The sequence below is a fragment of the Lepisosteus platostomus genome, chromosome 10 (genome assembly GCF_059453375.1).
Source record: "Lepisosteus platostomus isolate fLepPlt1 chromosome 10, fLepPlt1.hap1, whole genome shotgun sequence".
Taxonomy (NCBI): domain Eukaryota; kingdom Metazoa; phylum Chordata; class Actinopteri; order Semionotiformes; family Lepisosteidae; genus Lepisosteus; species Lepisosteus platostomus.
This window is the reverse complement of record NC_142620.1, coordinates 1,840,306-1,856,705: the sequence shown is the minus strand read 5'-3', so window position 1 is coordinate 1,856,705 and position 16,400 is coordinate 1,840,306. Positions and strand designations below refer to the sequence as shown.

General features: G+C 42.0%; 1 protein-coding gene across 1 annotated transcript; it reads left to right on the top strand.

Annotated features, from left to right (window-relative positions):
* The first annotated feature begins 4,272 nt into the window (after positions 1–4,272).
* On the top strand, positions 4,273–16,392 carry LOC148653004 (cholesterol 24-hydroxylase-like). The gene is made up of 15 exons (XM_088647412.1): positions 4,273–4,550; positions 6,243–6,320; positions 6,442–6,523; positions 6,857–6,930; positions 7,876–7,962; positions 8,990–9,128; positions 9,258–9,371; positions 9,943–10,099; positions 11,315–11,377; positions 11,568–11,640; positions 11,740–11,824; positions 12,498–12,608; positions 13,625–13,713; positions 14,197–14,263; positions 15,014–16,392. The coding sequence occupies exons 1-15, from the start codon at positions 4,402–4,404 to the stop codon at positions 15,164–15,166; spliced, it is 1,521 nt and encodes a 506-aa protein (XP_088503538.1). The 5' UTR covers positions 4,273–4,401; the 3' UTR covers positions 15,167–16,392.
* Positions 16,393–16,400: the final 8 nt, after the last annotated feature.

Below are 16,400 nucleotides of genomic sequence, written 5' to 3'. Positions count from 1 at the left end.
TTCATTGTCCACTCATACGCACAGCCCAGCAAAACCCACCTGTGAGTGAGCACTCCTGCAGAGACTGGCAGTCATGGAACACAAGCAAAAAGCCAGAGTTGGCTACCAATGTAAGCTCTTACATAGTGGTGTTCACATGCACATAGATCCCTCTGTGTTTAGAACTGGTGTACAAACAGGGAGAGGCTACAGAATAAGTAAAACAAAAGTTTGCAGTCGAGGACTGTAACTAGTGCACAAATAAAATGTAATGTCTGTGGTCCTGCAGCTATTGGAGATCTCTATGTCACCTCATCTGTGTGTGGACCAGCATGTCACAGCATGTCATCTGTGTGTGGACCAGGTCAATGCCTTGTTCTGTCAGTACAACATGTCCTGGGCTAAACACACACAAGAACAGTTTCACTTTTCCTTGGTCATTACTGAAATGGGAAGAGATCAGCGCACTCAGCTTCATAAAATACAAATATCTAATATAATATTGGTGCATCATTATACTTTTTATTAACTTACAGCTTTCCAAAAATATTGCAATTATATTGGCTGGGATGTGGAATGCAGCCCTAACTATTATTGAAAGAAATCTGCCATTGGTGACAGGGTATTGTTTTAAAATTGCTGCAGCAAAAGAAGGCTGAAAATCTGAAGACAAAGAAAAACTGATGATACTGTGAAAGTCATGTTTATGGTCATGAGACAGCACTGAGATTTCACTGTAGCATATTAATTGTTTGAAATGTCTAACTTTAAATGCTGCATTTTCAGTCTAGCGTGTGTCACTTAAACAGGCTTAATAGTATAATTGGTGTTTTCCTTCTTGCATGCTTCACAGACGTCGAACTGAGTCATCTTTGACAACTTCAGAATGTTTTATCATGTTTTATCTGTTGTGTAGCCCTTGATCCAGGATGACGGGTTGGGATAAAAATGAGTTGCATTTCTGTATGAGATACCAGGGGGATGCAAGTTCCTATTTTAGTAGGTCACAGGTAACACAGTGTCACTGGACAGAAACAGGCGTGTCCAGTTCACTGTTCTGAATCACCCAAGCTAAAGAGGAGCATTAATGTTCCAGTTTTTAACTATCCCTGTAGATGCGAGTTAACAGCGGAAACTGAAAGGGTCAAACCCATTAACACATTAATTTTATTGAGTTAAATCTGGCAGTATAAGTAGTATTTCACATTCCTAAATAAAGCTATTCACGATCATCACATTTGATACGTTCATATTTCGGAAAATGCGTCAACAACTCATGGTAAGCTTTAATATCAACTTTTTTCATGGGTGCAAGAGATGGCTCTGAAGAACAGGAACCACATTCATATGCGGATCTGCTTGGTGAAAGCAGCATGTCTTTGCCCGTAGAGAAGAGGAAAGGTTTTAAAGCCGATGGTGATGTCGGATGAACAGATCTTGGATCTGTCTCCACTGGATCACGAGGATTCACTTGTGATTTCTAGCGGGGTGAAGGGTAACCCACAAGGTCTCCAGAGGTCACCGTGAAGAACAGAAGAGCTGAGCCGCTATTACATGTTAGCAAAGACAGAGAACCAGGGGTGACTCTTACAGTTAATGTACTAAAAACATGCGTCACCGCCGTCAGTGTAGCATGCCCAATTTAGGACGCACGTAAAATGTATTTTTAGAGTAGCAGAGTTGACAGACGTTTAACAAGCATATTTAATGCAATATCGATAGACATTTTGCTTTTTACCCAGACAGCCATTAATATCGGTTAATTTAAACACCCCTCTGTGACAGAGCCTGCCAAGCTTCTTTTCCCGTCAGCAATGCTTTGCAATCGTGAAATCTGGTTTTGCCATTTCAGAACCGGTAGTGGTAGAGTGCTCATTATTTTGCTTAAATTCGAGCAGAATCACAGCTGACGTTTTTTACAGCATATTTAATTATATCAGCGATTTTAACTGAAATGTATTGGATTGCGCGGAAGTCTAAAAACATGAAGATGAATCATTACTCATAGGCCACCAAAGGATAAGTGGACTTTGCTGCTGTTTTCATAACTTTTATCATCTTTGGAATTTAGTGTATGCCATCCTAATTTTTTTACAGTCAAACCAATAAATTAAAGATAACAAGAAAACTCTGACCATGATGTAACACATACGGCCACCATTGCAGGTTGTTCGAGCCAGCTTACCAGCGCGGTGACGTCACTGCCCTTCCCTATGAATAGCAGGGACCGCAGCTGCTAACGGGAGATTTCCCTTTGGCTCAAGAGGCTGAGTCCCTGTTGAGTGATGCCGGAAACCCGGGTTCGAGTCCCCGACTGTGGGGCGCATACTCACGTGAACCCTTCGACTATATAGACCGTGGAGCACCCATATTTGAATGCAGTTAATCATTAACCATTCAAATCCAGTATTACGACATATCTTTTTACTGCATTTAATTATTATATAATGTCTTAAAAAACAAATAATGTGTGGAAGAATATCTTCACTTTTATACATTGTTTTCCTGTTTTCGCGTTACCGCGCTTTAACTTCATATCGGTCGTGTTCCTGAAGCGATTCGGTTTATACTATCCTACGATTCCCTGTCAGAGCAGCAGCACCCAGCACCATGATCCCGGAAAGATAACGTTGCCAGGCGGAATTGTTTTTCAAAGAGTTCTAAAGGTCACTACTGCAACGCAGAAACGAACCGAGGACAAGGAGAGCTCTCCGTGTTGCACTTACTGTTGAGTGATGCCGGAGGCCCGGGTTCAAGTCCCCGACTGTGGGGACGCATACCCACGTGAACCCTGCGACTATATAGACCGTGGAGCACCCATATTTGAATGCAGTAAATCATTAACCATTCAAATCCAGTATTACGACATATCTTTTTACTGCATTTAATTTGTATAATAATAATAATAATAATAATAAACTTTATTTTATATAGCGCCTTTAAAGGTGGCTTCTCAAAGCGCTTTACAGGATGACAATAACAATAAATAAGAAGACTACAACAATAAATAAGAAAATTTCACAAGACAGGACACAATTATAATTACAGCAATACAACAATAACAATAGAGGAGACCGTGGAAGATGGTATTAAGAAGAGCAGAGGGGTGAAGAATGGAACCAGTTAAGTAAAGGCTTTTCTGAAAAGGAGGGTTTTGAGTCTGGATTTGAAGGAGTTTAGAGAAGGTGACTCTCTAATATCCTTGGGCAAGGAGTTCCAGAGCTTGGGGGCATAGCAGGAGAAGGCCCTGTCGCCCATACAATGTAGACGGGCTTGGGGGACAGTAAGGAGGGCAGAATTTGAAGAGCGGAGGTTGCGAGGTGGGGAGTAGGGCGATAAAAGTTCAGACAGGTATTGAGGTGCCAAGCCATGTAAAGCCTTGTAGGTGAGCATGAGGATTTTAAAGTCTACGCGGAATTTGACCGGAAGCCAGTGCAAGGACTCCAGGATAGGAGTAATGTGAACACTTGCACTAGATCTGGTCAGGATTCTGGCTGCTGAATTTTGGACATACTGCAGCTTGTTCAGAGTAGATTTAGATACCCCAGGGAGCAGAGCATTGCAGTAGTCAATTCGAGAGAATACAAATATGTTGATCAGCTTTTCAGCCACAGTTAATGATAGCATAGGGCGTAGTCTTGCGATATTTCTAAGGTGAAAAAAAGATGTTTTGACAGTATGCTGTACATGTGGGTCGAATGTTAAGCCACGTATATATATAATGTATATAATGTCTTAAAAAACAAATAATGTGTGGAAGAATATCTTCACTTTTATACATTGTTTTCCTGTTTTCGCGTTACCGCGCTTTAACTTCATATCGGTCGTGTTCCTGAAGCGATTCGGTTTATACTGTAACGCTTACGGCCGACCTAATGCGGCAAGGGCGCCCGCCTGAACCCCCGGTGCGTTACATTGGGTGTCAGCAGTGGGATGGGATAGCCCTTCGCCGGGGACGGGTCCCTGTTGAGTGACACGGGAGGCCCGGGTTCGAGTCCCCGACTGTGGGGGCGCATACCCACGTGAACCCTGCGACTATATAGACCGTGGAGCACCCATATTTGAATGCAGTAAATCATTAACCATTCAAATCCAGTATTACGACATATCTTTTTACTGCATTTAATTATTATATAATGTCTTGAAAAACAAATAATGTGTGGAAGAATATCTTCACTTTTATACATTGTTTTCCTGTTTTCGCGTTACCGCGCTTTAACTTCATATCGGTCGTGTTCCTGAAGCGATTCGGTTTATACTATCCTACGATTCCCTGTCAGAGCAGCAGCACCCAGCACCATGATCCCGGAAAGATAACGTTGCCAGGCGGAATTGTTTTTCAAAGAGTTCTAAAGGTCACTACTGCAAAGCAGAAACGAACCGAGGACAAGGAGAGCTCTCCGTGTTACACTTACAACAGCCATGGCTTTACTGAGTAGTGTCGCGCAGTGCGTGTCCAGCGTTCTTCTGTATCTGTTCTTCCTGTTGCTCTGCGCTTTTATTCTGTATTGTCTCTATGTGAAATACATTCACATGAAGTTTGATCACATACCCGGGCCGCCGAGGGACAGGTGAGTCCCTTTCGTCCAGTTACGCAAAGAGTCATCATTTGCTAAAATTACAAATAAATAAATGCAACGAAAGATTACCCTAAACGTTTGAGGGTTTCTGGACTCTCCGATTTTCTGTTCCAACGGCTTTAGAAACGCTGCTGTCAGATCACCTTTCACATGTCCGTATTATATCTTTGTGTGTCCGGACTGTGAGTAACTCTTGTATTGTATTGTATGTATTGTACTATTATTATATAATTCGTTACACTGTGGCTGTGTTGTCTGTGTTAAGCTGCTGTTGCACTGCAATTTCCCTCACGGGATCAATAAAGTATCTATCTAAACACAAAGACACGCCCGTTTCGTATTAGAATAATGGCGTCGGTTTTTGTGTGACCTAGTTAACTACCCCCGTTAGTTTTCCTGTGCCTGTTGTATCAAGGGATTTTAGTTTACGTGCTTGCCGGGAGTTGGAGCCGATAGACCTTAAATCCTGTGCAACTTCAACAAAAGTTGCGATTTAAAGCAAAACCTGACCTTTTTTTTTCTTTAAATTCATAACGTTCAAGTAATTTTGCAGTTTACAAAGGGGTCGTATTTCATACACAGTCCAGACTTATTTCTCCGTGTTAACTGGTTACATAACTCCAGTTAAGCGCATGGAGAGCAAGACGAGGCAGTGACCAGTAAGAAGTGGGTAGACCCTGCTGGGTGTCGGAGTATCGGGGTACCCCGGTGTGCCGCGGAATTTCCTGCCACCAGTTTCCCCCTCGTGCCCTCCGTGCCAGGATAGTGTTGCACTCTGAGCGGGCACCTCCCATACACAGTACAGGTTGCTCGACCTCCATAAAGTCTGCTCCTCACTCATACTGACTAGAACAAACTTATTCGCTCAGCTGGGCATTTGCTCATCTAGTCTGCGTTTTTGTTAATTATTTTGCATAAAATGTTATTCAGATCTTTTCTTCATCCTGTTACATTGTATTTCTCCTCACATTTACTCTTTCACACAACTTAGTCCTAAATTAAACCCTGCAATCTCAAATCCTCCTCGATAGAAATGACATACTGTAACTGGGAAGAAATTTTATAATAATAATAATAATAATTGCTTACACTTATATAGCGCTTTTGTGGACACTCCACTCAAAGCGCTTTACAGGTAATGGGGATCCCCTCCACCACCACCAGTGTGCAGCATCCACCTGGATGATGCGACGGCAGCCATAGTGCGCCAGAACACTCACCACACACCAGCTATCAGTGGGGAGGAGAGCAGAGTAATGTAGCCAATTCATAGAGGGGGATTATTAGGAGGCCATGATTGGTAAGGGCCAACGGGAAATTTGGCCAGGACGCCGGGGTTACACCCCTACTCGTCGAGAAACGCCCTGGGATTTTTTAATGACCACAGAGAGTCAGGACGTCGGTTTTACGTCTCATCCGAAGGACGGCGCCTGTTTACAGTATAGTGTCCCCATCACTATACTGGGGCATTAGGACCCACATGAACTGCAGGGTGAGCGCCCCCTGCTGGCCCCACTAACACCTCTTCCAGCAGCAACCTTAGTTTTGAGATGTTTTGATGGGTGTCGTGCAGTGTAAAGTACTAGTATCATTAGTACTTTATCGGCACTGCTTTACAGATCAGCCAGTTTTGTGTCCTTCCTGTTGATCTTTAACCTATTTCTGTTTTCCATCTTTGTACAGCTTTCTTCTGGGACATTCCTACACACTAAACAAAAAGTTTGAGGACTGCAGAGTGGTACATGACCAGTTCCTTGAATGGTGAGCAAACATAACTTTCCTGATATTTCAGAGAGTAGTTCAGATATTTTATTGTCTTGTGTGCTTTCAGTAGACTCACATGTAGATCAGCATGCATGTCACAAACATTTATCATTGTTAGGGCGGAAAAGTACGGACCTGTCTATCGCATCAACTTTCTTCACACGGTCATGCTGACCGTCACCAGCCCGGAAGCAGTGAAGGTAAAGCCGTCAGAGTATGATATTTTTCGACAGCTCTAAATGTGTTCATGTGCACACTGACAAACAAGGAGTGCATAATATAATTGCATCAATCTTCTCGAGTGTGCTGCTCCTCGGTGTTTAGATCTCTGAGGAGTATGATTTTAAAAGCATCTTTTTAAATGCTTGCAGTGTCACGTATATTTCATTTGCTTGTGCTTTAGGCATTTTTATCATATAGTCTTTCTTTTGAAAATTTGTATTTTTGATGCTGAAAATTCCTGCAGTCGTCTTAACAACTGTTTGTTAATAATGCATACGTTAACAAATGCTGTTACTGATGTCATTATTCAGGAACTTCTGATGTCTCCAAAGTATCCTAAGGATCCAGTCGCCTATAAACGTCTGTTTTATTTGTTTCGGAAAAGGTACTCTTGTGGAAGAGGGCAAAGATGCATTGCTTAATGAAAGCATTAAATGTCAGTTTGCAAACCACAACATGCATTTTCTTTGGAAAAAGTTTTTACAAACTTCATTTGACACTGCATTTGCAGAGAATGAGACGCTAACTGCTGTGGCCTGTGTAGAGACCCAGTCGAGCGCACACAATGGCTGACTTCAATGGCGTCAGAGTTATTCAGGTTTCATCCTACGTAAATTTAGAGAATTCCCTCACGTTGTAACGTCTGAAGAGCTAATGAAGTGTGCTCTGCTGCTTGCATTTCACACTCCCAGCACCTATGTCATGGGGAAAACTGCTTAATTTCCACTGTCTTGACTCCAGATTACAATAAGATCAGAATCTTTAACCAATATTTATGTGGCTCACTGGTGTATAACCACCCCTGTGTTATCTTCATATAAACCTACGCTGACTTTTAACTTGCAGTAATTCACATCTTTAACCAAGAGAAATATTTTGTCCAATTACCTGCAAAGAAAAGAAACTAAAATCTTTATTCCGCTTTGAAAGAACAGAAAGTAATCTACCTGAAAGACCTTAAAGGCTGAATATTTTCAATTTAAAATTAAATGCTGATTATCCTGCTAGAATGAAAAGGATATTCCATTACTCATAAGTACTAAATTAGAAAGCAGAATTATTTTTTTATGGAAACACCAACTGATGCTAGCCATTAAATTTACAAAGAATGAAACATTTTTTTATTTTTAACACAATCTCTAAGATGTCAAATTGCCCCAAGTCTCAATAAGAATTTCTGCGCAATGATTACGTAAAGTTCAAAGAATATTTGAAAAGTAAATTAAATACAAAACACTTGGATAACACAATCCTTATGATTTCTTGAAATACTATACTAATTTGAAGTTCTTGATGGCGGAGAATGATCTACATGCAATGTTCTCTGTAGGTTTTTAGGTAATGGGTTGCTGACTGACCCGGATCATGACCACTGGTACAAACAGCGCAGAGTTATGGACAGTGCCTTCAGCAACTCGTGAGTCCCCCTCTGGTGTCATCCTTCCTTCCTCTTATATATCCACTCCAATTCCACATGCTGGAATGCAGCACAGGGAGGACAAACCTTTTTCACAAGAAGTGTTTTTGTAGCAGATATCTGTAATGTATTTTACAATGTATTGTGAAAAAATAAAAAAAACCTTGTGATGATGTTCTATGGTAAACATAAATAACGCACAACTAGTCCATGGTACAAGTATAGTTCCAGTGGCAGAGTAAAGTGTGCTTCCATGTGGGTTCAAGGGGCAGTGGAAAGTGTAATGAAGATACGCGCTTGCGGACCGGACACTTTCTGCACAGTGTGTAGAGGAATGGGCCTTGAACGTCTGAAACATGGACCGGATATGTAAGATAAGATTAGATCACTTTATTGGCCATATATAATTTCTTTCATTAGGAATTCATCCTTTTGCAAACCCCAGCTTGCTCTCCATGAGACACAGACAGGGAGAGAGAAGCTTGGGGTCAGAGCACAGGGTCAGCCATTTATATAGCACCCCTGGAGCAGCTGGGGTTAAGGGCCTTGCTCAAGGTCCCAACAGAGTAGGATTCCTCTGCCAGCCGCAGGATTTGAACTGGCATCCTTCAGGCCACAGGCACAGATCCTGAGCCACAGTGCCACCACTCTGCCCTTGTATGTGGGAAAGCATGCAAGAGTGAGTGTATGGGAAGTGCAGGACAGGCCATGCATGTAATGAAAGTTCGGGAGGTGTGCTCTGGTGTCTGTATCTCAGCACCTCGGACTGCACAGAGGGTAACGAGCTGGGCTCGCTAGAATTGGCGCCGTCATCCTCATCCAACGGGATGCTGCTTGAATTCAAATGCAGCATCTGTGTCATCGCTTGGATAGCAATGCTAGTTTTTTAGTATTGGTAGCGGTAGTAGAATACCACGAATTGGCCATTCGACAAAATATGCAAGCTGATCCAGTCACATGTATGAAATGTACACATGGTTGGACCAGTTTGGGGATTCAGGCTGTGATTTCTCCTGCTGTGTGGCAGATACCTGAAGGGGCTCATGGGCACCTTCAATGAAAAAGCTGAGTGCCTCATGGAGAAGCTGCAGGAAAAGGCTGAGACACAGGAACACGCCAACATGCACCACCTGGTCAACCGCGTGACACTGGACGTCATTACCACGGTTGGTCACCACGCTGCCCATGTGTCTGTACAGCGCCACTTCCCCCGTCTCGCCAAACACCCATTCCCTCAAGGTCGACTTCTTAACCCTTCGTGAAACAAACCTTTTCCATTGCTATTTTTTGTACAGACAGCATTTGGAATGGAGTTGAATTTGCTGGATGATGACACCACCCCTTTTCCAAGAGCTATATCTTTGTGTTTGAAAGGAATGGTGCGCTACGTAAGAAACCCTTTTATGAAGGTAGGAGACAGATGTTTTACTCATCTTTGTAAAGGAGGAAGTATGGTTCTAAAATCTACAGCGTATAAACTTACTCCTGACTGCTTTGAGAAAATGCGATCACCAGATTGCAATGCAAAATCTTGCAATGATTTTCATATTATTGATGTTTAAGCAAAATATCAATCTATCTAACATTATCAGGAACATCTTTTTGTACCGCAGATTACTAAAATGGGGAAAATGGGATCAAAACAAGTGTCTCAAAATAAAATTAGTTTTAGTTCGTTTTTAGTTTAATTATAATTAGAAAACATCAAGACAGAAAGCTCATCAACAGTTCAATAGCTGTAAGCAAAATAAATCTGTGCTGTTTGTAGCAGGGGTCATGATCGAGGTCTGTCATCAGTCCATTTCCTACAGTTTTATAAAGAATATGGAAATAACATTCTGCCCTCTGAAAATTTAACAGCAGGACCCACACCGACTGCAGGGTGGCTGCCCCCTAATGGCCCCACTAACACCTCTTCCAGCAGCAACCTTACCTTTCTCTGGAAAAGAAAGGTAATCCCATTTTTCCCTCTTTCCCTAGTTTTTTCCTTGGAACTGGAAATTTATAAAAGAAGTGGAAGACTCTGCAGTGCTGCTTCGCAGGACTGGAAGGGAGTGCATTGAAAAGAGGAAGCAAGCAGTGAGAGCTGGGGAGGACGTTCCTCGAGACATCTTAACTCGGATTCTGGAGAGTGCAGGCGAGTCCATCCAGGAGTACGCTCGTTTGCTGGTTTTTATAAGGAGCAGAGGAGGCCCTCCTAGCTCATCTAGTTTCATCAAACACTCAGACAGCTAACAAATTCTAAACAGGTGCATCTTTTAATTATAAATCCCTTTGCAGGTATCTTAGCAGTATCTTTGTCTTGTGAAAAAGTTAAAATAAAAAAAATGTTTTTAGAAGGAACCATTCGATCAGAAGCCAGCTTGTCAAAATGCTCTAATTGTCTTCAGGGTAAAAATTCAGACAGCACAAAGTAATCCAGTGTCTCTGTGAGTATTTTTGTTTTTTATCTTTGGCAGAGATAATGCTTTGGTCTCACTTGCAGGAGAAGAAGCTGACAAGAAAATCAGTGTCTGAAATGTGCTTCGTGCACTGAAGCTGTAACTGTGTGTATAATTAATTGTTAGGTTTTCTGAAAATAGCATTCTTAGAAGTCCAGAAGAAAAATTAGATTGCACGCTTACTTGTAAATAGATATCAAATACCAGCTTTCCAAAATAACACATATTAGAAAATAATTACAAAACTAGTGCATTTGGCACTCCATAGAAACAACTTCTAACCAATTCATTGCCTGAATGAAATAAAAGAGAAAAAGAACACAGGTTTGAGGTTTGCACAGCCCGTTGTGGTGTGGGTACGCAGCCCCTTGTTGTAAGGTTCTGTGGTAGTGTTTGAACAGGAGGCCACTAAGGATGCTTAGATAACAGAATTTGATATGGTTAAACTCTGAGGTACCTCATTGTATAAATAGTTCATCTTTACCTGTGCAGCTGTTAGACTCACAAGGGGAAGGGTTAGGTCCCTGGGTGACTGGAGTTATGCTAGGAGCTGCTCAAGCATAAATAAGTCTGAGTGGGTCTAATGCATTTTTATACTTGAAGTGATCACTTTTTCCTTACAGGTAGGGGAATACATTTGCAGATTCCTTTTTATGCTATTGCCTTGTACCCTGGAAGGAGGGGCAGCACTGATTGAAAAGGTTTACACGTGATTTATTTGCCCTTTTGAAAAGGAGCAGTGATTTGGCTCAGTTTGTATGAGCCTGAAAAGGAACTAGAACAGAAATTCTCGCATTCAGTCACTCACATGTAATACATTTAGCATAATGGATTGCAAAGAAAGACATTAATGATCATGTTTTTGTATTTCTCTTTAAGTTTTAAATTAAATCCATTTTTTTCTGTTTTAGAGGAACATGGAGACTACGATGATGAGCAAATGCTGGACAACTTCGTAACATTTTTTGTAGCCGGTGAGAATTGTAGCCTTTCTCATTCTCTGGCAGTTCTTGTATTAGATTTTTTAAAACTACCTTCTTACGGTATATATGAACCAAATATTTATCAGGCCACATCCTTTATTATAATTATATTAATAGGAAATTACCACAACCCTAAGAACTGCAAGAAAATGACATATTAAATTATTATTTTTTTCCTAAGGGCAAGAAACGACAGCCAATCAAATTGCCTTTACAATAATGGAGCTAACAAGACAGCCAGAGATAACAAAAAGGTGAGCTGCTGCCTGTGCACAGAAGCCTTGATGCAAGTGCAGTGTTTGTAAGGAAGAAAACCAGAAAGGGTGCTGGAAAGTTAAATCTTTTCATTTCAGGCTCAGAAATGAGATTGATGATGTGCTTGGCTCAAAGCGAGAGATAGATTATGAAGACCTTGGAAAGTTAACGTACTTGACCCAGGTAGGTGAACGAGAGACATTGATTTTGGGCGTACAGAGTCCGTGTGTGAATAATAATAATAATTGCTTACACTTATATAGCGCTTTTCTGGACACTCCACTCAAAGCGCTTTACAGGTAATGGGGATCCCCTCCACCACCACCAATGTGCAGCATCCACCTGGATGATGCGACGGCAGCCATAGTGCCCCAGAACGCTCACCACACACCAGCTTTCAGTGGGGAGGAGAGCAGAGAAATGAAGCCAGTTCATAAATGGGGATTATTAGGAGGCCATGATTGGTAAGGGCCAATGGGAAATTTGACCAGGATACCGGGGTTACACCCCTACTCTTTTCGAGAAACGCCCTGGGATTTTTAATGACCACAGAGAGTCAGGACCTCAGTTTTACGTCTCATCCGAAGGACGGCGCCTGTTTACAGTATAGTGTCCCCATCACTATACTGGGGAATTAGGACCCACATGGACCGCAGGGTGAGTGCCCCCTGCTGGCCTCACTAACACCTCTTCCAGCAGCAACCTTCGTTTTCCCAGGAGGTCCCCCATCCAGGTACTTAGGATTCAGTGGGTTGCCAGTTGTGAGTTGCAGGGTGATATGGCTGTGTGGGTACGGTATGTACTGTAGGCGGATCCCACCTCAATACTGCGGATTTTCCTCTGGGCACCGCCACAGGTCTTGAAGGAGTCTCTGAGGCTGTACCCCCCTGGCCCCGGCACGTCTCGGTGGATTGCTGAGGACTCGGTCATTGAAGGGATTTTCATTCCTGGAGGGGCTTCTGTGACGGTAGGTCTTCCTTGCGGTTGTAACAAGTTGGTTTATCGGGTCTCATTCCCCATTTATGTTCCCAATTGTTCAAAGATGAAGCATGAAACCAGAGCTTGACACAGAAACAAAAGCCAGGAAATAAAAGAAACTGAAGTCTGTGCATACCGTTGCTGGTCTCTCTAGGGATTATTGCACAGCCAAGCCCTTATGCCTTAATATTTCTTAGATCCCTGCAGCATCTGAAAGGGACACATGCAGTATGTCTGACACACAGAGACCCAGTATGGTGGAGACTTAGCTGAAGCTGAGCTGTCTGGAAAAGGCAGGACCAAGGAAATCATGCTGAATCCAATTATTTGTAAATAATCACTGTGCTTGGTGTTTTTGTTGTTTTGTAAATAGACCTAAGTGTCTGTTAAGTTATTACCTGTTCTTTTGTTCTGAAACTGCACTGAGCCAGGAGAATAGAATCTGTGTGAATACGCTCAACACTCCCTGACTGCTGTTGTATTATTTGACTCTTAGCAATTTTCTTTCCAGGTAAGCTGGTATGAGGCCCTTATTTTTAAACTTTAATTTGACCTTGTGTATACCCTTATTTATTACAATTGGTGTCTGAACCAATCCTGCATCCTCTTCTATTGTCTATTACAATATACTGAGCATCAAAATCTATCTCCTTTTTTAAAAAAAACATGCGCTTTGGTCAGTTTCTTTTGCTGCTCAGTATGTATCGATACTAGAGAATATTTTGCATGTGTTCATGCAAAGGGTTGCTGCTGTGTGGCACTGAGCACTGTGTGTGTGTGCACTGCAGAAACTGACCCGCTCGGACGTGTCCTGCCTAATGCAGCCAGGCAAGGAGCACATCCCAATGTCCTCCTCTCACATCTGCCCTGTTTCTGGAACTAGTGACCAGAGTGCAGCAGGAGCTACAGCAGAGTGTGGGACTAGCAGGCGGAAGCATGGGGTAGTTCAGACGGCTTTCTCCCTTGCATGTTCGTGTTTACTGTGGTACTTCTTGTGTTTAACAGCTGAACACTTATATCATGGGAAGAATGGAGAAGTTTTTTAAAGACCCCTTGAAATTTGACCCAGACAGATTTCATCCAGATGCTCCAAAGTAAGTCCATGTACATCCCCCCTCCCGTTTCCCTGTCCTATTGTGCTTGAATTTCACACGAACCTGTACAGTTAATCACTGCACTGAAACAAGCTCTTACCTGGAAGTGAGATACACCTGTACAGGTCCTGCAACAGTGACCAAATGTGGACAAAGAGCGTGATTAGATTTCTGAATGAACACTGGCCCTCCCACGTGTACATTTCTAAATGTGTTGAGGTTTGAGCACGATGGAAAGGATGTTGGATAAAATTGTCTTATTGTTGATTACACTCTTAAGTCTTTTAACTCAGGTCCTGGATTATCCGGATCCTTTAGGTTTTCTGTGCATCGTAGCCTAAAACGGAATAAAATTCCTATTTGTATTATCGAGGCAGTCAGTGGTGCTGGTGGGTAATTGAGAGATGATTGGAATAAAAAGACAAGTCCTTGCTATTTAAATAAATAATGGAATGATGCTAAGAGTGTGCCTTTTTATTTTAGGCCGTACTTCTGCTACTTTCCCTTTGCGCTGGGCCATCGCTCCTGCCTGGGACAAGTCTTCTCTCAGGTGAGGCTTCCTGCTTTCTGGGTTGGGGGTTCAGGTAAAGAGGTGGACGTCAGTTTAGGTTTGAATTAGGAGCAGCGTCAGCATGCGCAGGCTGCAAGGGAACAAGTTAAGGCTCATTCCATGAAAGGAAAAGAAATATTGCATATCAGCTGAGGAGCCTTCTTCAGGTGTGAGGGAGAGAGAGAAAGTTGCCAGTTCAATTCTGCAAAGTTTAACTGATAGACAAAGCAGAAACATGCAGCAGTCATGACAGACACTGTAGTCTTATTACATCACCATAATTGATCACAGTACAGCTATTCCTTAATTAATGAAATGGCTGCATTTGCAAGGGGAACGTTCAGAAATAAAAAATCAGTTTCATGTGAATTTAAAGCTTTGAAAGCTGGAGTTTTCTTTTCAAGCACTGTAGGTTTTGGTACCCTTTGGGAAAATTCTGAGAATATGCAGTATATGAAAAGCTAGTACTTTTTTATGGGCATAAAATTGCTTTCATATTTTGCTTGGTGACGCTTCTGTCTTCAGGAAGATGTGTGGTGTACTGCATTGATTTTGAAATTCCATCCACATTCTTGAAACTTTTTGCTTGAAAAGTTTGCCTTGAGTTTCCCTGTTTACTCGCCATCAGAATTGTTTTTGCCATCAGCCCAACAAGTAAGGAGTACCCACCTAATGGCTGTGTTCTAGGACCTCATCTTGCTTCATCCCCCATCCCAGCAGTCCTGATGAAGATTTTATTTTCTTGCACAGATGGAGGCTAAGGTTGTGATGGCGAAGTTGCTCCAGAGGTTTGAGTTCCAGCTGGTCCCAGGACAGCCGTACGGGATAATGGACACAGGAACACTGAGGCCTCATGGGGGGGTGGTGTGCAGAGTGACCGCGTACAGCAGAAAGGGCTCTTGATCTGGGCTGCTGTTGAGTGGGATGAAACTGCCTTAAGGAATTCATAAATGTTATCGTACTAACAGAAATCACGTTTTCGCACTCTTCTAAAAGAATATGGAATCAAATTCCTGTATGATATGGCCTGTCATTGAAAATGAAGCTTTAAAGCTTGAGTACTATATTATGATTCTGGCTTCTTTTTGGCTGTTAATCATTATTTTTTTGTTTCTTCTTCAGTCTTAATTTACAAAATTAAAATACCCTGAACTAGTGTGAAAAATATCCTAAAAATCTGGGAATTCATCTAATGTAAGTCTGTAATGTGTGGGTTCGCTAGGATCAGTCGTATATCCCCAAGGTGAAAATCACGTGGGCTCTGCTGTCCTGCTGTGAGAACTGATCTGAAAACTGGTGACAGGAGATGTTGGTGCACAGGCTTTAATCTCTCTGCAATCTCACTGTCACCATTCAGTTTGATTCATTACTTCATTACTAATTCTGTGTGCATTTTCTTCTGAATTCTGATCTTTTAAAGATAGAATTTCCCTTTCCGCAGAATGAAACGGATGTTACTCAAGTTTTAAAAAAGACTAAATTGTGTTTACTGGCCTGCTACCGCTTTCCTGTTTTCTTAAAAAAAAAACAACAATTTGTGCTACTTTTTAACATTTGTAATAATGATACGTTTTTCTCATTTGATTCAGTGAGGTGAGATAATGGGGAACAAACTGTGTATTCCTTGAGTCACTGTTTACCCAGCTGGGTGTTTGAGCAGTTGCAGCCTGTTGCCAAGAGTCCAATCCCACAGCCCTTTCTGCCGAGTCCAACTCACAAGCCACAGCTGGCCCTCGTGTTTCCACTAGAATCTCTCGGCTTCAATGCGCAGAATGTATGTTTAACAACAGAAGCAATAACCGGAATACGTCTTCCTATTTTCTGTGTAAATTGAACTCAACGTGTCCTCTGGAGATCTAGTGACATCTGGTGGGCATTCGCTGAATGTTTAAAATGATTTCTTGCTCACTTTTGGTTAAAATACACGTGTGGTTGTTAAAATTTTATTACACTTAACGTGGAGTTCGTTTTGATCTATGAAACATTAGACTTTATACTGTACCTATCGTGTGTACTGCTCTGCTATGCTCTGTAAAAATGTCAATGTAAATTTATGAAAATTTACTAAATGGTTCGCATGGGGGTTTTTGATCACTGAACGCTATTTTAATAAAGAGTATAACAAAGAATTGCTTTG